Source organism: Myotis yumanensis, unplaced genomic scaffold (genome assembly GCF_028538775.1).
Source record: "Myotis yumanensis isolate MYYU_CA2020_CCGP unplaced genomic scaffold, mMyoYum1.0.hap1 SCAF_3, whole genome shotgun sequence".
NCBI lineage: Eukaryota > Metazoa > Chordata > Mammalia > Chiroptera > Vespertilionidae > Myotis > Myotis yumanensis.
Genome location: NW_027223754.1, coordinates 201,326,985 through 201,349,597, shown reverse-complemented (window position 1 = coordinate 201,349,597; position 22,613 = coordinate 201,326,985). Strand labels below are relative to the sequence as shown.

At 51.3% G+C, this 22,613-nt stretch overlaps 1 protein-coding gene across 2 annotated transcripts in view; it reads right to left on the bottom strand.

Moving 5' to 3' along the window:
* The window catches only part of CHST11 (carbohydrate sulfotransferase 11), a 228,498-nt gene extending 210,937 nt beyond the window's left edge, over window positions 1-17,561 (bottom strand). Inside the window, exon 1 of one of the 2 annotated variants that reach the window (XM_070410945.1) lies at window positions 16,921-17,561. In XM_070410945.1, coding sequence (XP_070267046.1) covers window positions 16,921-17,038 — 118 coding nt within the window. In that variant the 5' untranslated portion in view covers window positions 17,039-17,561. The remainder of the gene's footprint in view (window positions 1-16,920) is intronic. The other variant, XM_070410946.1, reaches the window with a different exon arrangement.
* Between the last annotated feature and the right edge of the window lie 5,052 nt (window positions 17,562-22,613).

Here is a 22,613-nt window from a genome sequence, read left to right as displayed (position 1 = left end):
GCGGAGAATGAAGGGGGCCCTCTGTTTTGTACGAACATGATGCCCCCCCGAAATTATCTGAAAGCCAGAGACGCCTTTTTTCTTTTCTTTTCTTTAAAACCTTACCCAAGGATATTTTTCTGTTGATTTTCAGAGAGAGTAGAATATAGAGGGAAAGATGAGAGAAATAGTGACGTGAGAGAAACACATCGATTAATTGCCTCCTGCACGTGCCCTGACCAGGGCCGGGACCGGGGAGGAGCCTGCAACCAAGGTACATGCCCTTGACTGGAATCGAACCCGGAACACTTCGGTCCACAGGCCGACGCTCTATCCACTGAGCCAAACTGGCTCGGGCCAGAGATGCTTTTTTATGTCATGCATGAGCTCCACAATTCACCCATCCTCCCTCCCACAGCCCGGGATTGGGGACCTCAAAGGAGGCGGCCTTTTGATACGAAGATGACATAGGGCAGCACCTTTCCGGGGGACGGCGAGATCGGATCCCACACACAGCGCACAGGGTGAGCGTCCTCTGGGGGCCCTCAGCCTGACCCCCGGGTCTTGGCTCCCAGGAAGAAGTAAGTGGCTGACTTCGGGCTGTCTACACTGCTCACCTCCGGGCCAGTCCCCAGCCGCACCCTGACCCCAGGCCACCCGGTGAGCTCACACAGAAGCGAGAAATTCTCCCAGAATCTACGGACACATTTTCCCCTGCTCCTGCCACTGCTGCTCGGGACTCAGCGGGTGACCCAGGGCGCCGTGAGCCACCGAGACACTGAAACTCAGCCCCACAGCCTACCATCTGGGCACAAGCAATGCAAACAGCGGAGTTTCAAAGCCCACCAGAGTGCTTCTGAGCTATTTCTTACTCGGCACGTTAGACATTCATGAATAAGCTTACCTCCCATGAAATGATAATAATAGCAACTATTTCAAAAATGGCCCAGAGTTCATTTTGAGAAACTGAGTTGAAAACGCCTGCCCTTCCAGTGAAACCCAAGTTTCTCTAAACCGAGCTTAGGTTTCATCGTCTGTAAAACAGCAAACCCTGCAGCTCTCTGGTCCCAAGAATAAAACTCAAACTTCAGAGCTTTCAGGGGCCTCCAGGCCCACTGCCAACCACGTGTCCGCCCTGAGCCCACTCTCCCTCCCATCTCACCCTGCTCAGGCAGGTGCCCTCGCCTGCAATGCCTGTCCTCCCCTCCCCCATTTCCCCCCTAGCCAATCTCTCCTCCTCCCCCAGGGCCCAGTGCAACATCACCTCTCCCAGGAAGTCCTCCTCGCCACCCCACTCTCATTCAATCACCCCCTCCCCCTCCCTTAGCAATCTGTCTCTCTGTGTAGCCCCATCACATTTGGCCCATAAGACAGTTCATCACAGGTGCTTCTGTCCACCCGGCAGAATGAATGTTCCCTGGGCCGGTCTTTACACGCCAACATTTGTGTGAGAACCATTTTAAGCCTAATTTAAGCCATTTCCTGAACCCCTCTGAGTTTCACTGCCTCGTGGCTGGCGATTGATTAACCAGAAGGCTTTGAAGATATCTACCTGAGGGGCCTGAAATACTTTAGCTAGACCAGTAGGACTCCACGGCTAATCTCTCTGATTGAACACCTAAGTCCTGAGAGAGTCAACAGTCTTCCCAAAGGGTGTAACTTAAAGCCAGGAATGAAAACCTGCCCTTAAATAAAGGGGGAGGGAGTGGGGGAGGGGGGGGAAGGCAAGCATAAAACTGCAATCCAATGCATACAAAGTTCTCTAGTACTTCAGAGCAGCAGTACCCAATATGGTAGCTAGCCATTAGCCAGAGGTGGCCACTGAGCACGCGTCTGCACCGAGTTGTGTTATAAATATACAATACACACAGGACTTCGGAGGACTTAGTACAAAAAAATGTAAAATATCTCAATAATTTTTTTAATGCCGATTGCCTATGAAAATGGAAACATTTTAGACATTAATTTCACCTGTTTCACTGTGGCTACCAGGAAACATACTAGTAGTTGCACATGTAGCTGACAGAACATTCCCATTGGACAGGGCTGGCCCGGGAGAGTCTTGTTGCAGACCCTCCCTCCAAGCTGAGTGAGTAGGTCCCTTCCTGGGACACCCCCCGCCCCCCGGTCACTCTCGGGGGACAGCACAGAAGCACCACATCTTGCCAGTTGTTTGGTTTTTGGCTGCGTCTACATCTAGCCGTGGTGTTAGATTTGTGATGATTTGTCCTGTGCGCTCTTACACGGCAGCTCACTCACTGTAGCATCAAACGGAAAATCAAACCGGCGAGGACTGTGGCTGAGAATTCCCTAAGGGCCATCCCAATACACGGGACCTTCTGCTTGGCCGCCAATCTCCAGCAGTGCAGTTGTTCATTCAACAAATAGTCACTGAGTGGCTACTGCTGTGGTCTGAACGTTTGCGTCCCCACCCAAATTCATACGTTGGGAACATAGTCTATAATATTGTAATAACTATGCGTGGTGTCAGATGGGTACTAGTGGGGTGCTCACCTCATAAGGTATATAAATGGCTAATCACTATGTTCTATACCTGAAACTAATATAATAATGCATGTCAACTGTAATTGGAAAAAATGTTGTTTGATCTTTAAATAAATAAATAAAAAGTACAGTGAAATTTTCCAAGCAATTAATAATAAAAGTGTAATATGCTAATTAGGCCGGACAGCGAGACGACCTTCCGGACATCCTTCCAGACGACCTTCCAGACGAAGCCGTGGCTGCGAGGGCCAAGTCCCTTGCATGAATTTCGTGCATCGGGCCTCTAGTCCTACTATAAAATAAAACTTATCACTAGTAACTATTTAAAAAATAAGAAAACCTGATGTCTAAGGCAATAATATTAAGAGGTGGGGTCTTTGGGTCATGAGGGTGGGGCCCTCAGGAATGGGATTAGTGACCTTAATAAGAGAGACTCCAGAGATGTAACAAAACTCTGTGTCCCAGAAGAGAGCTCTTACTAACTGATCTCAGACTTCCAGCCTCCAGAACTGTGAGGAATAAACTCCTGTCGTTCATAAGCCACCTCGCCTGTGGTTTTGCTGCAGCAGCCCCCAAAAGGCAACTGCTATGTACCAGGCTCTACTCCCGATGTTGGGGTACCGTGGTAAGCAGGTCATGGCCTGCCTGTAATGAGCCAGAATGCCAGAGAGTATAATAATGGAAGTGTGCACACACCAAGTCCCACGGGAGGCCGGGGAGGACAGCCATCCCCTCCGTCTGTCTAAGCGGGTGAAGGTTTCATGCAGATGTAACATTTGATCTTAAGACACATCCAAGTCGAAGAGGAGAATGAGTGTCATCTGAACACAGATGACAGCACTGGCCCTCTGGGGATGAGCTCAGCCAGGGATAGAGTGTAGGGTAAGGAGAGAAGGGGCTATCACTGAATGGCCCACTTAGAGTCTGCGGCGAGGTTGAGGCTCTTGTAAAATAATTGCCTCTTGACCTAATTAGCTGAGACCAAGAACATGCACAAGGGGTATACTGGTGCGGTATAGTCTTTGTGTCCGTCAGGCCCGAGCCAGGATCCTGTTCCAGCTCCTTAACCTCTCTAGCCTCAGTGTCCTCATCTTTGCAATGGGACTGGTAAATGCTCACCTGACAAGGTTGTAATGAAGATTAAATGTTATGATTCAAGGACGGCATACTACCTGACACCGCAATTCCCAGGAAATGAGCACTGTTGTTAGTGTTATTTTTAGTGACGCATCACAAAAATATTGTACCTAAGCGAGGGTTTCCTATTGATATTCTGCACTGGATTGTTCTTACTGAGGGGCGGGAGGGCTGTCCTGTGCATTGTGGGAGGTTTAGCAGCATCCGGGGACTCTACCCACTAGATGCCAATGGGACTCCCCACCCCAAGTGTCTGTCTCCAGACCCTGCCGAATGCCCCCTGCAGTAGGGAGAGAAGGGAGCAAAATGGTTCCCAATTGAGAACCACTGTTATAAACCAATAATGAGTTGAAGCAGAAAGTTCACTGGAGGGTCGAGTGCCTAAAAAGGGACTTTTTCAACTTGTAAAAAACCCTAAGCACTGACAGACCCCTCACCCTCGGTTAAGTATCAAGTTCAGCAGGCCCTGGCTCTGAGGGGCGAGGGGCAGAGCAGAGAAGAGTGTCGACTATGCCCACAGCCTCAGGTTGAAGAGCCCTGAGCCTCACCCACATCAACATTACAGCCTTTTAACTCAGTTTCAGTACCTGCTCTGATGACAATGGGCACAAATGGGCCTCTGCCATCCCCCAGAGCAGCGACTGTGAACAGGTGTGCCTCAAGAATGTTTAAAACATGCAATACATACCTGCCTATTTAGGCAGGGGCACTGACCTCTTTCCCCTTACGTTGTCAAATAAGAAGATGACAACAGCCAACACAACAATGGCCGTCCAGTATGAATAAATCTAAATTATACCGTTTCTTTCTTTGTCTGTTCGGCAAAAAAATATAACACCTTTTTTGGTGTGCCGCAGAATTTCAGTGATGAGTTTATGTGTGCCACGAGATGAGGAAGGTTGGAAATCCCTGCACCAGAGGAAGCTGAGCCAAGAGTGGGGGCCCTACCCGGTTTGGCTCAGTGGCTAGAGCGTCGGCCTGCAGAATGAAGGGTCCCCGGTTCGATTCCGGCCAAGGGCACGTGCCTCAGTTGCAGGCTCGATCCCCAGTAGGGGGCGTGCAGGAGGCAACTGATCAATGATTCTCTCTCATCATTGATGTTTCTATCTCTCTCTCTCTTCCTTCCTCTCTGAAATCAATAAAAATATATTTTTAAAAGAGTGGGCGTGACTGGCCCCTGGGCAAGAGGACTTTATGGGTAGAGTCCCCCTCCGCATACAACAGGCCTGAACGTGCTGGCCTGTGCCATGAGCCACCCTAAGCCTCGCACCACCGCTCCTGTAAGGCCGGCTGCTACACAGCTATTTCACCCCCCCACCCCCCCCATCCATAACGAACTTTTCCTCCTCCTCGGAGCTCAGCCTCGGAAATGGCATTGACGGGCACCCCATGTTATTTTCTTTTTCAAGTGTCACTTTTTCAAGCTAATGGGAACCTGAGGGGTAATTACGTGTATAATTGGGGGCGGGGGAGCTATGGCCTTTGCATTCGGCATGAAACCACAAGGCTGACTTTTCACCAAATGAACTCTGCTTTTGCAAAACGCTGCACGAGGCAGAGCGCAGCCCAGGCCTGGGCCGGGAGGCGCGCCAGCTCAGCAGAGGGTGGTACGCTCAGAAAGAAGACATTCACAGGAGTCCAGAAGCGACTCCTAGTAACCCTTACCGCGTGGGACACACACATGAGAAGGATAAGCCCTTGCCGGGTTTCCAAGAGGATAAAATACAACAGCACTTTGCAAACATGAAGATTAAAATCTGAGAAGGAGGCTTCACGGTGCGTTTGTTGTAAGAACAGTACGTGTGCTGGTTCTGCACCTCTTTTCAATTCGTTTTCGCACCGATTTTCTCATTTTTCTCCTGCAGTCCTCACCACCACGTCAGAGAGGTAATGTTACCACCGTCACCTGGCAAATGCAGGGGCCAAATCTCTGAGTCTGTGACTTTCACTCAGTCGATCAATTATTCAGACCCTACACTGTGCCAGGCACTTGGCCGAGTCATGGGGTGTAAGCAGGGCCCGTGCCAGATGCTGCTGGAGCGTGGAGTCGGGAGGTTATTTCTCAGGGAGGAACATGTTGGCGCTTGGGCGGATGATTCCTGGACGGGCAGAAAGATCCCACCCTTTGCAGGATATGTAGCATCCGGGGCCCTGCCCACTGAACTGATGCCTTCAATCCTTGAGGGGGTCAAGAGCACCCCCACACATTTCCCAATGTGGGGGTGGGGTAACCCCCAATGGACAGCCCCCCCAGATATCCAGAGCAACAGGCCTTCAGTCAGACCCATGGCTTAATTCCAGTTCCATCCATTCCTCTCCCGTGGGACTTCAGACAAGTGACATTTTCTATGCCTCAGTGGCTCCCGTGTAAAACAGTGATAACGCGTGTGCATTATAAGATGCCCATGAGGAATAATATACACTAAACACCTGACCCATGTCAACCTTCAGGAAGCAATACCTGTATTATTTCACCAGCTCATCCCCTACACAGCCTCATCCCCTGGATCTTTAAAGCCACCGCCACGGGGAGCCTCCCTCACCACCCTGTTTAAAAACGCCGCCCCGCACAGCCTTCTTCTTGCTTTACTTTTTCTCCGAAGCATGTGTCTCCATCCGGCATCTCTGTCTGTTAAACATGCATTTGTTCACTGTGTCTCCCCAGTCGCATGTACCATGAGGACACGGATGTGTGTCTCTTTTGGTCCCCGCTGTGTCTTTAGTACCTAAACACAGCCTACCTCGTAGGAAGCATTCACCGGAAATATCTTGAGCGATGTTGAACGGACATGGGGGGCAGAAAGCGGGTCTCTGGACTGCAGATTCTGGGCTCTTCTCACTATGGCGAGTGGCCACGTATACGATGGTATTAAAGGTAAAATACGTCAACCATTAAGAAGGGCGAAGTGTCACATTACAACCTGCCTTAGAGGGGCCTTTGTGCTGTCCTTCTCCGGGATTCTTTGAAGCGAACAGCATCTAGCAGAAGCCCAGCCACCTGCCTATTTTACTCGAGTTGCCTTAGTGGTGTGTTTTTTTCTTTCCCAGGGCTTTTAAGATAATCACTCAAGCCAGAGCTTGATAAGGACTTAAACACTTATATGACAGGGTCTCCTTATCTCTATCCACAGGCACCTGAGTTAGAACTGAACTCGGTCCTCCCCATACTATTTATCTAAAGCCAACTCGGACTCCCCAGTGCTAGGACTAGCCCCGGTGAACACCGGACTTTCGTTCACAGTTGACCATGATGGGTCTGACAATCACCAATTCCATTCACAAGTCCAGACCTGGGGTTCCAAAGTCCAGTGGACATGCTCCCCGCCACCAAGGCGCCTAGGAAGAAGACACCAGGCCTTCCATTGTACTTATTGTAAAAAAAAACGAACTCATATTAAAAACAGGAAGTAAGCCCAGCCAGTATGTGGCTCAGTGGTTGAGCGTTGACCTATGCTCACGGTTCGATTCCTGCCTGGGTTGAGAGCTCAGTCCCCAGTGGGGGTTGTGCAGGAGGCAGCTGATCAATGATTCTCTCTCATCATTGACGTTTCTATCTCTCTCTCCCTCTCCCTTTCTCTCTGAAATCAATAAACATATATTTTTTAAACATATATTTTTAATGTTGCCCTAGCTGGTTTGGTGCAGCGGATAGAGCGTCGACCTGTGGACTAAAGGGTCCCAGATTCGATTCCAGTCAAGGGCACGTGCCCGGGTTGCAGGCTCGATCCCCAGTTGGGGACATGCAGGAGGCAGCTGATCAATGATTCATTCTCTCTCTCTCTCTCTCTCTCTCTCTCTCATTGATGTTTCTATCTCTCTCTCCCTCTCCCTTCCTCTCTGAAATCAATAAAAATATTTTTAAAGGAATTAATGTTAAATACAAATGGATACAAACACCCCCACCTAACCCACCATATCAAGTTACCAGCCATTTATGAAACTTTTGAAAAAGGAGCTGGAAAGCCACACTTACAGGGACTCTGGTGGCCGCCTCAATAATCCCACTGCTCTGAGCACATTTCAATGGCTCACCACTTACCACTGAATCATACATAGGCTTACAGGCTATATTATCTACTTCCACCTAAAGTAATCCTCACAAAACGGAATGGGGATTTAAGGAGATCCCAGCCAGGAAACCACGGTTGGGAGATAATACTCACACGCACACAAGAATTGCAAGGTAAGAAGGACGATAGCATCAGAGCTGACACGGAGTCAGCCAACAGAACTACCCAGACGAGAATAAATGTGTGGATTTACAATCACTTACTGTTAGAAAGTTAGAAATACAGTACCCTTATCCTAGACACGTAGTTACTGGTAGCAATACGCACAGATGATCTAGAAACAAAGTATGCTGAGGATGACTGCTCGAACGTGTTTCACCAACAGCGTGTGGTGAGCGCTGCAGATGTTTCATCACCCATCCACCCCCTCCTGTACGGTAAGGCCTTCCCATACCGCAGAGGTTGGTCACGTAAAAGCCGTGTTTCCCAGGCTGCCTGGAAGCCAGGTTTTTGGATGTGAATATGGTTCCCCCAAAACAGAAGCACTCACTCAATATTCAGAAAGCATGAGTGAGAGGCCAGCTCCCTGCCTCTGGGGTTGTTTGCTGCTGGCAAAGTTAGTGATGGGGACATAAGGGTTTTCGGCTACAGCATAACAGGGTCCCTCTCCTATTTTCTGGGTATCGACAGGCAGCTGCAGTGGGTAAATGTCCCAGTTATGAAATCAGGATTCCTGATGTGTCATCAATTTGTTCTTGAACTGGGACGTTCCAGGGGACAGTCTCGGGGGTAGCAGAACCCCTGGTGGGCCAGTTTTGAGCAGCCATGCCAATACATGTGTTTCTAAATTATTACATATGCTACGATTAACTGCGACTCATTCCTGAAGGCCCAGCGAGATCCTTGGGCCTCCAGACCCTCCCACCAATTCTATAAGCACCAGAGTCTCTGCATGAAATGCTTTCCTGCTTTAAATGCCTAGACTGCTTCCCAGTTTCTGCCCTGAGTCCTGACTGACTCCACGCAGAGCAGGAGCACAGAGGTCTGCAGGGCAGAGTGGGACCAACCACACAAGCAGCAGTTTGGATGTGAGAGGCCAGCCTGGCTCTGTGCATATCGGTGAGGTGGGGACAGGAGCGAAGAGGTGTCTGAGAACCACTGACACTCAGGATGGACCACTTACACGACTGTGGTCCCATCTATAATAATAAAAGCATAATATGCTAATTAGACCGGACGTCCTTCCGGACAAAGCCGGGGCTGTGAAGGAAGCCCGGGGCCCGGTGCCTGCCGGCGGCTCGAGGGAAGGCCAGGGGAAGGAAGGCCCACTCCTGCACGAATTGCATGCATCGGGCCTCTAGTAAGATTATAATGGAGCTGAAAAATTCCTACAGCCCAGTGACATGACAGTATTGCAACACTGTAGCGCCATGCCTTACAGCCGTCTGTATATAAAAGTATAGCACGTGCAATGATGTACGATACATAATACTTGATATTAAACCACTATGTTACTGGTTTATATATTTATTGTACTATACTTTTTTATTATTATTACTCTAGAGTGTGCTCTTTCTACTTACAAAACAAAAAAGTTTTGCTATAAAACAGCATGCCATGTTACACCAGCAGCAGCTTGATCTATCTCGTTTTTACTGTGTCTCTGGATTGCATCATTTTCTTGCTCGCTTTAATTTCGTGTTGTTTTATAAATTCAGTGTGGCCTGAAATCTGTGCACTATGAAGTCTGCATTAGCACAAGAATGCCTTAGGCCCTTCACATTCACTCCTCACTCACTCACTGACTCGGCCGGAGCAACTGCCAGTCCTACCAGCTCCATTCATGGTAGGTGCCTTGTACAGGTGCCATTTTTCTCTTTTATAACCTTATTTTTTCTGCATTTTTTCTATGTTTACATACGTTTGGACGCACAAATACTTACCATCATGTTGCAGTTGCCCACCGTATTCAGTACAGAAACAGGCGTACCGGCTTGTAGCCCAGGAGCAATACACTAGACCAGTGGTCGGCAAACTCATTAGTCAACAGAGCCAAATATCAACAGTACTTCTTCAAAAGAGACTCGCCCAGGCCGAAAACCGACTTCTGCGCAAGGGCCACGAAGTTTCAATCGCACTGCACGTGCGCGCCCGCACGTGGTATTTTGTGGAAGAGCCACACTCAAGGGGCCAAAGAGCCGCATGTGGCTCGCGAGCCGCAGTTTGCCGACCACTGCACTAGACTGAGCATGTCAAACTTGCAGCTGCATACGGCCCACAACAAATATTTTTGCGGCCCAGCTGATATAACAGTGTGAGCACGTATTTACAATTATGAAAGGAAATAAGTCTCCTGTCAGATCCAGAATTACTGACACTCACCTTGGGTCAGTTTTGAGAGTAATCACTGCGAACGAGATTCCCCCGAAGTAGGAAAGGCAGTAGCAGAGAAGAAATGCCAAGTGTCGGGAAGAAAAATTCATTTTATCATTGCTCTTGTTCTTTTTCTTTTTTTTACTATACTTTTCGAAATAAACCTACGTTTCTATGAAAATTGAAGCTTTTGGTTTTTTGTGGCCCACGTAAACTTAAACCTTGCTTATTTGGCCCGTGTTGGCCTTGAGTTTGACAGGCTTGGGCTAGACCAGACAGCCTAGGGTAGAGCAGGCTATCCCACCTCGGTCTGTGTAAGTGCACTCTGTGAGGTTCCACAAGATGAAATCGCCTGAAGACACATTTCTCAGCGCATTTCTCAGAACATATTCATCCTATGGGCTCAGCAGCGCAGCGCATGACTGTATTTACTCTCTAAATGCCTCTTAAACGCCTCTGGGCCCAGCTCAGAGGCAGAACCTACCCCCTGCTGAATCCGAAAGGAACAAGCACAAGTAAACCAACAACCACAACACATTTCTAAAGGGCAAGGAGAGAGAGCTCAGCGGCAGCGGCGGGAAAGCATCTAAAATCCACCCTGGCGATCCTTTCCTCAAGGCTTCAAGTTAAAGAACTTCCCCTCCCTTCCCAGTCTCTTACCAGCCTCATCAGCTCCTCAGAGAGACACTAACTGCAGGGCCTCCGGCTGTGAAAACAGGTGCAGATTCCCCATGGGGCTGGGCAGAAAAGCCTTACTAGCAGCCTGGCCTGTGGAGGGCAAAGGTGGGGCAAAGCAGTTAGGAAGCAGGGGGCCCTGGCCTACCAGGTCCTTCCGGGTCGGAGCCTGGGGTCTGGCGGGAGTGCCTTTCCCCGGCCTTCCCACAATTATGGGAAGCGGGTCAGGACTCACACAGGTGCTGCTCTGCGTTCCCTGAAAGAGAAACACCTGCCCACCAGGACAGCAGTGCTGAGATTCCATCAGTAACACGGCCAAGTCTCACAAGCACGAACCTGAGAAAAAGAGTGTCTTCCAGTAACTCACGGGGTTCGGAAGCGGGGGAACCCCACGCTAGGACCCAGGTCTTCCGCTCCCAAATCATCAGTCCATTCCATCTGGAAAATATGGTATTTTTACTGGGTGCCTACGTAAGTCAGGGCAACTTCCGATGGTTTTTGGTGATGAATGCCATTTCCCAGCTCAAGCTCAGTGGAACAAGTTCTCAAGGCTCTTCTCCTGATTTGCACATGACTACTTTACAGCGGGGCAGAGGGGTGGTCTAAGTGGGGCCGGGTTGGTGGAGGGGGGATGGGATTTACATGGCGACCACTTGATGAAGTGGTCAGCTCAAAAGGACAAGCAGCTGTCCTGGCCGGTTTGGCTCAGTGGATAGAGCGATGGCCTGCAGACTGAAGGGTCCCGGTTTCGATTTCGGTCAAGGGCACATGCCTGGGTTTCGTTCGGGCTGAATCCCCAATGTGGGGTGTACAGGAAGCAGGTGATCAATGATTCTCTCTCACCATTGATGCTTTGATCTCTCTCTTCCTCTTTGATATCAATAAAAACATATATTTGCAAAAAAAAAAGTGCAAGCAGCTTCCAGCCCTGTCCCATGCCCCTCCTGCCAGTGTCGCTGGTCTAACCCCGCCAGAGCTTCCCATCCCAAACTCAGTCAAGGCCAAGCCCAAGGCCAAGGCCCACACAGTCTCTTTCCAGCTCGTAACCTGTGGCTGCTCCCTCCCTCAGTGCTGCAGGCCATGCATGTTCCCACCTCAGGGACCCAGAGGGTGCTGCTCCCTGCCTGAGACATTCTTCCTGGGGTGGTGTCCGCTTCTTCGCCTCCTTCAGGTGTCCAATGTCACCTGATCAGTGGCGTTCCCTAATCATCTCGATGGAATTGCAATCCCTGCCTCTTACCCGCCTCACCCATCTTCTCTGCTTTGTTTCTCTCTCTTCACACATCTGACAAGCCATACATTTTTATTTCTGCATTTGTTTCGAGTCTGGCTTCCCCACTAGAATGTAAGTTCCTTGAGGACAGAAATGAAAGTGTGTGTTTTATCCCCAGTGCCTAGAACGAATCTGGCACCAAGCAGGAGAGAGAGATGGAGAGAGCAACTCTGCTCTCAAGTTTTGATGAGTCCTATTTGATCTAAGATGCGTCAAATTACCAATTCCAAGAATTTTTGATGGACAGATCAGATTATCCAATAATCTCATCGGAAGACCTGCCTCTTGCTTCCCCTGTGATAAAGGTGAGGTCTCAAGAATTCAACTGGGGAAAAACTACAAAGAGAAAATGAGTCAGCATAACAACTTCCCGTTCATTCTCAGAATCTGAACTTACCAGCGGCCTACCGGCTAGGACTTTCAAGGGAGCCCTTTTCACTTACCCTCCCCAGATTAAGAGGCTTGTCCTTTTGCTGGATTTAAGAAGGGAAAGGGTGGTGCCTTTAATTTCCTGTTTCTAAATGGCTGTGCTAATAGAGCTGGTACTAAACAAAACGACTTTTCAACCAGATAAACATAAACAGAAGCCGCCTCTGCTGAGGATGGCTTCCCTGGCCCTGTGCCCCCAAGAAATCCCCCAACCACCCTTTCTCTGGGGCCTGAGCACCACTTTATCTCGGGAGGCAATGAAAGAGGAGTCCTCAGCAATGGCTAGAGCTGTCTCAGGAAACTGCCCTAGTGCATCTGTCTTATCTGAATGCAGCTGTGAACACGCCCATGGAGGCGCAAACACTTAAACTGCCAAGGGGCCACCCCACAGCTAATTTAACACTGTTTCAGGATTCATAACCGTCTCCTATTTAGACCTTTTCAAAGGAAGTCGCAGATAGAGAACATAAGTACAGCCCCTGCAACTCCAAGACTCATCTCGTGAATAAGATTTTTAAATTTAAAATTAAAAAGCAAAAGAAAAGGAATATTAGACCGATATCTTGCAAAGGAGGTGGGGGGAGGGCAGAGGTATGTGCAAGTCTATAAATTGAAGAGGCTGTGGTTAAATTTTCGGTCTTTAAACTTAATAGTCACCCTAATGGTGTATTTGTATCAAACGGGGTACAAAATGCATGATGTGATCGCAACTATTTTTTAAATATAATATATACATATATATTCCAAAATATGTAGAAAAAAGTACCAGTTGCCCTTGGGTGCTGGAATAAGGAAGGATTGTTTCTCTTCTGTACTTCCTACGTTGTCTAAAATGAGCACATATTGTTTATAAGTAGATTAAAGTTGCAATGCAAAAGTGTTTGAAATCTCATCAAGCGAAACTACAAAGGGGTAACTCAAGAAGTCTTTAAGTAAAGAGTACAGCCTTTCTTTCAATACATTCAACCAAAGCAATCCCAGGCGACAGTGAAAGTAAACATGTTGCAAAAGGAAAAAAAAAAATGCAAAGAGAGGAAGGGAACAAGGCTAAGGCTTTCTCCTCTGCAGGCTGCTATGGAACAGGGGCCTTCACACAAAGCCACAGACCTTGGGAGGAACACAAAAGGAAGGTGCACAGAGCTGGGCGCTGGGCACGCAGGCAGCCTGGGGGCGCTCAGCTCTGCCTGGCACCACACAGCTCCCTGAGAGACTGGAAAGGCAGGGATGCGTCCACATCGGATAGAGCCAGACTTACGGACCAGGCGTGCTTGGCAAGGCTTGACGCACATCCCTGAACACCGGAGAAGCCCGTCTTCTAGAGTTTGGCCACTTCATGCATTCATCCAGCACGTGTTTTATTGAGAACCTACTATGTGTTGTGCAAACCATCAGGATTCGAACTCGGCCTGAAACCTGGGCCCTGCCCTAAAAGACATTCTTAACAAAGACCGTTGACTCCGAGCATCAAAGATCTAGGGAAAACTGCCCTACTGACTGACAAGGACCACTTCTGCTGACCCCTCCAACCAAATGAAAGCTCAAGCACTCAAGTGTACAAATTACTCAAGTTTATGAAAGACAAGGGCACCCAGATCAAATTCAGAGTAAGAGACACCCCCCACCACCATCACTGAGCTGTCTCCTCCTTTTCTTCTTTCTCTCCCACCTCATACGCTCCAGGCATTCTCCAGCCGCCAATGAACCCATGTCACTTGGAATACAATTTATTTATCTCAGATACAGGTACTCAGAACTCCTGCCAGAGGGCTCCAAATTTTTAGCAACACAATCTGTGCCAGGCTGTGCCTTCTGCCTCTTGCAGGGTGATCCGGAGAGACTAAAACGGAAGCGCCAGGGGAAAGGATCGGTTATCATTGCCCTAAGTCCTTCAGGGGAGCAACGATCAGCTGACTTTCAAAGAAAATCAAAGCGGTAGGTCAAAGCCTTCGCATCCGCTGTCATCAACAGAGCAATTTTTTAAAAATGGAGAAGAAAGAAAATGTTTCCTATGGATTTCAAAGCCTATATTTATGTCCCATATAACAACAAATCATGGACACGGAGTTTTTGTAGAACCAAATGTAATTCACAATAAGGAAGACTTTTTAGTCGAGCTCTCCAGTTCTTTTCTACATCCCATAGGATGTACTGAAAGTAGCATTTGTTCTATGGACTGGGGGGGGAAATATCAGGACAGCACACTCACATAGATGAGAATAATAAACAAATGCCATTTCTTAGGAGGAAATGGAACCAGGAAGGGAAGCAAAGGCTGAGAGCAGAGGGGCAAGGACAGAGGATCTTGACCCGGAGAGCCTTAGACCAGCATCCTTCCGCTGGTCCCATAGGCCCAGGCTGACAAGGGCTGATGCCACTTTCCAGTTGGGTTCTGATTCTTTAACTAGAGCTGGAATTCTTAGCCAAGTGCCCATTCCAAGTTGGTATCTCTGGCTAGAAAGTTACTTCCCAATTCTCACACAGGAAAAGAAAAAAGCCCAGGCTGTGTTGGAAACCATGGGTGGTATTAGTAGTTTTATTACTGTTTCACTGGACAGCTAATAGGTACAGAGAAGTTAAAGGGCATTCTTGCTCGAGGCTGGCATTTCTCCATGTTCCGGGCATTTCGGCAAAGAATTACCTGGCACCTCAGTCCAGGCAAAACTTTATGCGGCCTAAACACATCTCCAGAGTCTAGAGCAAAGCATTCGGTCCTTTGTTTAAATTGTTTGAGCCTCAGGTCTGTGCACGCCGCCCAGTCCTCCAGCCCTCAGGGTGGAGCCTGGCCTGGCCACCAGGATGCCACTGTCTGTCTGGTCCTGCCCCTGCAACCGCGGCCGGACTGCGGGCGATGCAAGCGAGGTCCATTTTTAAATTCCCTTAGAAGTTTCACAGCCACGGGTTTGGGTGAGGTGACAAACCCTGCTGTCGTTTGCTGACAGGAAACTAAAAATACCCAACGGCCAACAAAAGCCATCTTTGACAAGGCTGGCTCAGATGTCCTGAGGTGGCAAGGGATGGTGTCAGACCATGTCCCTGGCAGCGTGGCCGCCTTAACAACTGCTCCTCCAGGGTGACCCAGGGGCCATTCTGTCCCCACGCTGTCAAGGAACCTTGCAGTCCGCAGCCTGCCTATCTGATGGAAAGAACAGTTTTATTCCTCTGCCATCGACCCCAACGCAGGCTGGGTGAATCCAGGTCTGCTGAAAGTGTTAGATACGCAGAATGGAGAAGACCGAGGCAAAAAGAAAAAAAGCAATCCAGTTTCCCTGGAAGGAAACGTGTTTCCAGCTCCCTCCTCCTTAGAATTATAAAAGCAAATTACTGCTGCGACTATGCTGAGAAAGACAACCCACAGGCGTAAAAAAACGGATTTCAGAGTCAGTGCTGGGGGGTGGGGGGGCACCCTTGGTGGGGCGGGGAGACCAGTTACCCCGGAAGCCTGCCCTGAAGAAGGTTCTTTCTACCTGTTGGGCTTCAGAGGCGAGCTGGGGACGCCGGGCCTCCGCGCTCCAGGGCGCCCGACCCTTCCAGGTCCCAAACTTTCCCTCTCGCTCCTGGGGAGGAGGAGCCTTGGCTCTCCCCCTCCAGATGTCAGAGGTGAAAGCACCTAAGCCCCGGGGTCTGGGAGGAGGGAACTCATTCCCACGCGGCCCGGGGCCTCCAGGTGCTAGGAGCCCAGGAAGGGGGTGGGGGGTGGGGGTGCAACCTGATGGTCAGCCCAGGTCCCAGCAGAAGTTTCCTCCAAAACTGCGGTGGCCAAGGTGTGACCCAGGAGCGCCGGGTTCCCGGGTGCAGGGTGGGGATTGGGGCGCGCGAGGCTGGGGCTGGGGCAGGGGGCAGGGGGCAGGGGGCAGGGCAGCTGGACCAGGCCCAACGGAACCATCCGCAAGGTCAATGCGGATCCGGACCCCGGGGGCAAACAGCCAGCGCCAGGCCCCTTCCCCTGCCTGGCGGAGGGGCAGCGCCGGGCACCCACCCTCTCCCCACACCTGCTCGGCGCGGCGCCCAGCCCCGGACACGTGGAGCCGGGCCCCGGGCTCCAGGGCTCGCGGCAGGGACTCTACCTCGCCCGAGCCCGCACCCTTCGCCCCTGGCACCCCCACCGGGAAGGGGCAGCGTGCTCGGGCGTAGCGCGGCCGGCTCCCGGCGCCTCTTTCATCCTCCGACTTCGGCCGGAATGGGGAGGAAGTTTCGCTTTCTTCAAACCGACCCCCGCTTCCCAGCAGCTTCCCACAGCCTCTACCTTTCCCAGCTACCTCGCAGACGGACAGACAGGAGACACAAAGAAAAAAAACTACCGCCCCTCCTGGTCCCATCCTCCAGCCCGGAGCCGGGAGGAAGCCGAGGAGGGAGCACATCTTCCCTCCGCCTTCCCATCCCGACGCGGTGACCCCGGCCGAGCCGGGCAGCGAGGGGCCCCGAGGTGGCCGAGGGAGCGGAGGTAAGGGTGGAAGAGGCAGAGAAGCCAGGCGGAGCGGCCGAGCGAGAGCGCGAGAGAGAAGAAAATATCCAACAAAACCACGCTAACGCGCCCCCTACCTGGGTGCAACATACTTTGGAAATAGAAGATGACCAGGATAAAGGATCCCAAGCAAGTGGCCAGCACCATCCGGCAAATTCTGTTCATCCTCATCACTTCCAGCAGCGCCGGCTTCATGGCTTTGTCCTGCCTGCGGGGACCGGGGTGTCCGGGAGGCGCGCCCGGGGCGCAGGAGCGGGGACCCCGCGGCGCGGAGGGGAGCCCGGGAGGCGCAGGGCAGGGCTGGGAGGGCTCGAGAGGAGGCTCGGGCTGGTTTTGCGGCCGCTCCCGGAGCCCCTAGCCCCGGGCTGGGGTGTGGAAGACGCCGGAGTTGCTCTGGAAGTGCCGAGATGCGTGGACCCGCCGGCTGCGCGCTCGGCTCCTCCGGCTCCTCCTCGTCTCACCGCCGCCGCCTCCGCTCCCGCCGGCGGCCGCCGCTGCCTCCTCGCGGGCCGGGCGGCTGGGGTGCGAGCGGTGATGGTGGTGCCGCCGCCGCTGCCGCTGCCGCTGCGCTGGCCGCTGTGGCTGTCGGACCGGCACCCTCCCTCCTCTCCAAAGGCTACTTCATTGCGCTCCAATGATCTATATATTCCGGGGCTGGGTTTTACCAAATGCAACTCGCAGCCCCCGGCGAGGGGAGGGCGCCCGCGGAGAGCCGGGCGGAGGGAGGGCCCCGAGCGCAGGGGCGGAGCGTCGGGGTCCCCCCGCCCCTGCCCGGGACTTGGTCGCGTCCAGCTGTTTCCCGGGGAGTGCGGAGTGCGCGCCTCGCTCCCGCAGGGTCCCAAAAGCCCTCAGTCCCCAGCCGGCTGGGCCGCCGTCTGGAGGTTGTGTCAGCGTTTCCATGACAAAACCCGGAGGAAAAAAATACGCATAAAATCGCCTCGGTGCTGCCACCCGCTCGTGCCGGCGTTGGTACGGGGAAGTGGCGGGAGCCGGTGGGGCACCGGGAGCGCGCAGGGGTCTGATGGGAGGCGATGATTTAAAAACCTCTGGACGGAGGAGGTAGCCGGGAAGTTGTCCCTGCCCCCCCCCAGGGAGCGAGTACCCTTTCCCGACTCCCAGAACGGGGTGGTTTCGTGTCGTTGTTGTTTTTGTCTTTGAAACGACAGCCCAGCTTGAGCGAAGTTGTGGAAAGGGGTCAGAGAGGCTGACTTCAGGTCAAGGTTAGGGAAGCTGCACCACCCGCAGGGTCAGGCGACGGCTGAGCTTTCCCGGGGATTTACGCAGAGCCTCTGACACCCACCCCTCCACGGGGCAGAGGGGGTTGTGGATTGTAAAGCTCTGGTTCCTAAGGGGAGCGCTCCCTGAGTCTCAGCCTGGTGGATGGATGTGAGTGTGAGGATGCCCCGCGAAGTCACTCTCATCCAAATCCAGGAACAGCTGGGAAGCCAAGCCTGGCTGACTATCGCTTTCTTATTTTGTGTGAAGTGGTTTAAAATGTCCAATTCCCTGCCTTTCGGTTGTTTCGCAATCAATAGAGTGGATGCGGGCAAATACCGTGATCACAGGCTCCCCAACCCAGCCCGCCCATCTACCACCCGGAACCCCAGATCTTGTTCTTCTGCCGTTTGTGGTTTCTGTACGCAGACTCAGGCACTGTCATGTCCTTCTATGTTCCTTATAAATGTGCGCAGTATTTTTAAAAGCTAAAGCATTATTTAAATTCTAACAATAATATATACCAGGAAAAATATTCTTGTAAAGACTCTCTGACTTTGTGCCATGTAATCAAGTCGTTACTACTATAACTTAACGATGAAACAAGATAATGTGTCTTTCAATGCTTCTCCCATAATAGGCATTTGACGAATACTTATTGAGTCTGAATGTAATGGGCCTCATCCTCTCAACACATCAGAGGCACAACCTGCAAACAGATACAGGCGGCAGACGGCAGACACCACCGCTGTGACCTCAGTTTCCTTCCCCCCAAGTCTTCCTCCAGCAGTCACCATGTGGGGGGCAGCAGCGAAGTCAGCGGCCTTGTCTTTGATTACAGAAGACAATCAGTTACAGCACAATATGTGTGTAGCTGGTCTGTACTGTATCCGTGTGTGCTCACATGTGAATGAGTTGCAGCCTAGCTGAACAAGCTCCAGCACAAAGTCACTCTCCAGTGATTGCCCTTAACTCCTGCTTTCACGTAATGCGGTGGGGAGAGCAGCTGTGTGAAGGGATTTGCTCTCTGCTCACTCAACGGGTCCCTCACCTTCCAGGGCAGAGACCACACTGTACCTGTACAAAGGCCTGGACATGCATAAAGCAGTCTGGGACGTCACAGGGCCAAGGGAGAGGTCAGATGTCAAATCCTGGTGGGTCATGGAGGGGTCAAGGTGGCCCACGTGGTGAGGAAGGATGGGGAGCCATGCCCAGCCTTCCACAATCAGGGTTTGGCCTAAACATACAGTGAGGGGTAAGGTTCTGACAGGGAAACTACCACCTCTTCCATGAAGCCTGCCCTGATTTCTCACCTGAGGCGGCCTCTGTCCTCCTCTGTGCTCTGAGCACTAGGTCCGAACCCCTCTTGAGTCACTGTACCTACTAGGCTGAGTTCTGTTTGTTTCTGTCTCTCTGTGATGCTCAGCATAGCAGTGGGCACCTAGTAGGTACAAATAAGTCAGAGATGGAGAGGTGATGCTTTCTTGGGGTAGAAAGTTCAACTAGTTGTTTTAGGGTTGAGGGAAAAGTAGAGGCACTGCTTCCTTTCCATTAGTATCCTAACAAAACTCGGTTACAACTTTTGTGCATGCTACATGATAAATATTGGTCCTATAAAGGACAATGTTGACTGATAAAATTGTGGGAAAAGGAGATTTGATATTTTGAACTTTGTGGAGAGGGAAACAGAAGTTTGCCTCTCAAATCAAGCTTTCTGTCTTCCCAGTGTAACAGTCAGATGGGCTGGTTTTGCTGCAGTAACAAACAAGCCCTAACTTCAGTGGCTTAAAGCAACCAGGGCTCATATCTCACTCCACCACATGTCTGCAGGATTAGCAGAGGAGCTGTACATGTGGCACAATTCAGAGATCCAGCCCAAGGAAACACGTGTTGCTCTGTCCATCATTTATCAGCCAGAACTACTCACATGCTAGTACTGCTCCATTCTATGCCCAGGCCAGGCAGTCAGAGAGCCTAAAGTATGTGGGGCACCGTCTTCCTGGCTGCAACTTCGTAGTCCCTTTTTGGATCTTATTTTCCCTCCTTTTTCTAAATTCCTTTTTGCCCCAAGAGCTTCTGCAAATAGTCACCGTTGCTCATTGCGGGACTTGGCTTAACCTTTTGGTTGATCCTTAGGCATGGACCCTTCCTCTCCAAATTCAATAACATGCAAATGAAAGTGGGGCCTGTCTGTGTCAAAGAGGGGTATGGCCCCAAAAAACACGTTGAGGAAAAGACCAATGTATATTGATCTCAGATCATTCTTAAGGAGAGGAAGAAATGGATGCAAAACCCAAATTCCAGCTCGTGTGTGCCACCCGCGGTGAACAGACAGATATTCACCAAACCCTGCAGGCTGAGTGCTACCTCGTTCCTGCAGATGACGCCTTCAATGCACGGTCTTGTTGAGATCCTGCGGGACTGGCAGCCGTGGCCCTTTCCGCACGTTGTGGGGGAAAGGAGTGGCCCGGGGCCCTGGTAGACAGAGAGCTCCTTAGCCTCCTTGGGGCAGGGGGGCATGTGTCCTGCCAGCACCAGCCAGGGGCCCCACACTGGCTCCTCCGAGGACTGGCTTTGCCCATTTGCATCTCTCTGTCACCTCCAGCACAAAGTACGCTCAGTTACCCAGAGCACAGTAAATATTTGTGGAGTTGAATTTAAAAACATTTGTCCGCAGCGTGTGGAGATCCAGGGTACAAATCTTCTACAGGTAGGTAAACCGCAGGTACACAAGCGGGTCCCTCATGACAGCGGAGAGCAGGCTGGGCCTCACGGGCCTTTTAGAACATGGAGGGGGAGAGAGAAAGAAGAAAGGAGAGAGAATGGGAAGAAAATGAGCAAGAGGAGAGGGAGGAGGAAAGATGTGCCCACTGTTACTGTTCGACTATCGGATGCTGCCGTGGCTCCTCTGCCCCCTTCCTGAGGAGACAGGGCTGTGGCACCTGGACCCTGCCCCATGCCCGCTCCACCTGCCCCCAGGTGGCCTCCATCACCCTCCTGGCCCCTTGGAGCTGCTCATCCTTCTCAAGTATTTCTTCAGAGGTGGCCCCTGGTCAACTCCCAAACTCCCATCCAGATGACAGAAGCTCTCAGGCTGCAACCAAAAGACCCCCCCGCCTGCCCCCCGCCCACCCGGGCACCCCCACTAAGACAGGGGTGCATCTCCTTCTCCACAGCTCTCCGGGCCAGGTCCCGCTCGGTACACATTGCCCCTGACCCACGCCCTCCAGATCGGGGCCAGTGTTACTCTCTCACAGAGGAGGACACGGAGGCAGAAAAGGTGACCTAACACACCCAGGCCCACAGAGGTGTTGGCAGAGCCAGGAGCCAGGCAGCGCGTGGCAGTGGCCCCAAGTCCCTTCTCTCCTCTCCAGACCGTTCGTCGGGCTGAGGGCTCAGATGGACCAGTATGACCCAGAGCAGGTCACTTCACCTCTCTGAGCCCTGCTTTCTCCGCCTGTAACATGAAGGTGGCTGCAGCTGCCTCCTTGGCCAGGTGCCAGAGAGGGTGACATGGCACTCAATGACGCTTTGGGCTTCTGCCGGCCCCTCCAGAGCCCCTGTGACCCGTTTTCCAGGCCTCCTGCCTCCTGCTGCTCCGCAGTTAGGACATAAGCATTACTTAGGCCCTCTGACATTCCCTGAGCAGTACTTACTGAAATATTTGTGTTTATTCCCCTGTATTTTTTTACTTCTCCACCCCTCCTCCTCCACTTCAGATAAGCTTTGTGCTACCTTGCCTGAGGGGGTTAATAAAGACTTTCTTGGGAAAAATTTTTTAACTATGAAACAGATGCCCTGGCCGGGTAGCCTAGTTGGTTAGAGCGTCATCCTGATATGCCAAGGTTCTAGGTCCGATCTCCGGTCAGGGCACATACAAGAATCAACCAATGAGTGTACAGATAAGAGGAATGACAAATTAATGTGTCTTTCCCCCCACCACCACCACCCCCTTTTTTCTCTCTCTCATCAAAAGAAAAATTAAAATTAAAATTAAAAAAAAAAAAAAAAAACTATGGAAGAAATAAAGCCAGGGAGAGAAGGGGAGCTTTGGGGGAGATTCTGAAGGGAGGAGAGCCCTCCCGCTCTGTGCCCTGGGAGGCAGAAGGTCTCTTCAGTGAAAAGGAGAGGCTGGACCCTGGCACAGTGGCCCCTGAGCCAGGATCCCAGTGCCCCCAGCAGGGCCTAAAGGGAGCTGGGCAGACAAGGCCAGCAGCGGCCTGGGCGGTGCCCAGTGTGACCCAGGCCTGACCCAAGGGCCTGATGCTCTGCTGCCAGGTCTGGATTAAGATGCTCAGAACCTAACCTGTAACTGAAAACCTCGTGGTGGCCGCTCCGCTGTGTAACTCAAACTAGAAAGCAGACCAAAGCAGGAAGAGATACGAAGAAAGTTCGAATTTGTTTCTGATTTTTTTTTCTCCTGGTTTTTTTAAAGTATAATAGACATAAATAAACCCCCCTCGTCCTAAGTATCATTTGCTGGGTTTTAGCAAATTCATACAGGTGTATAACTTCCATCAATCGAGAAGATTAGGTTTCTTAAGTTGTCCCTGTA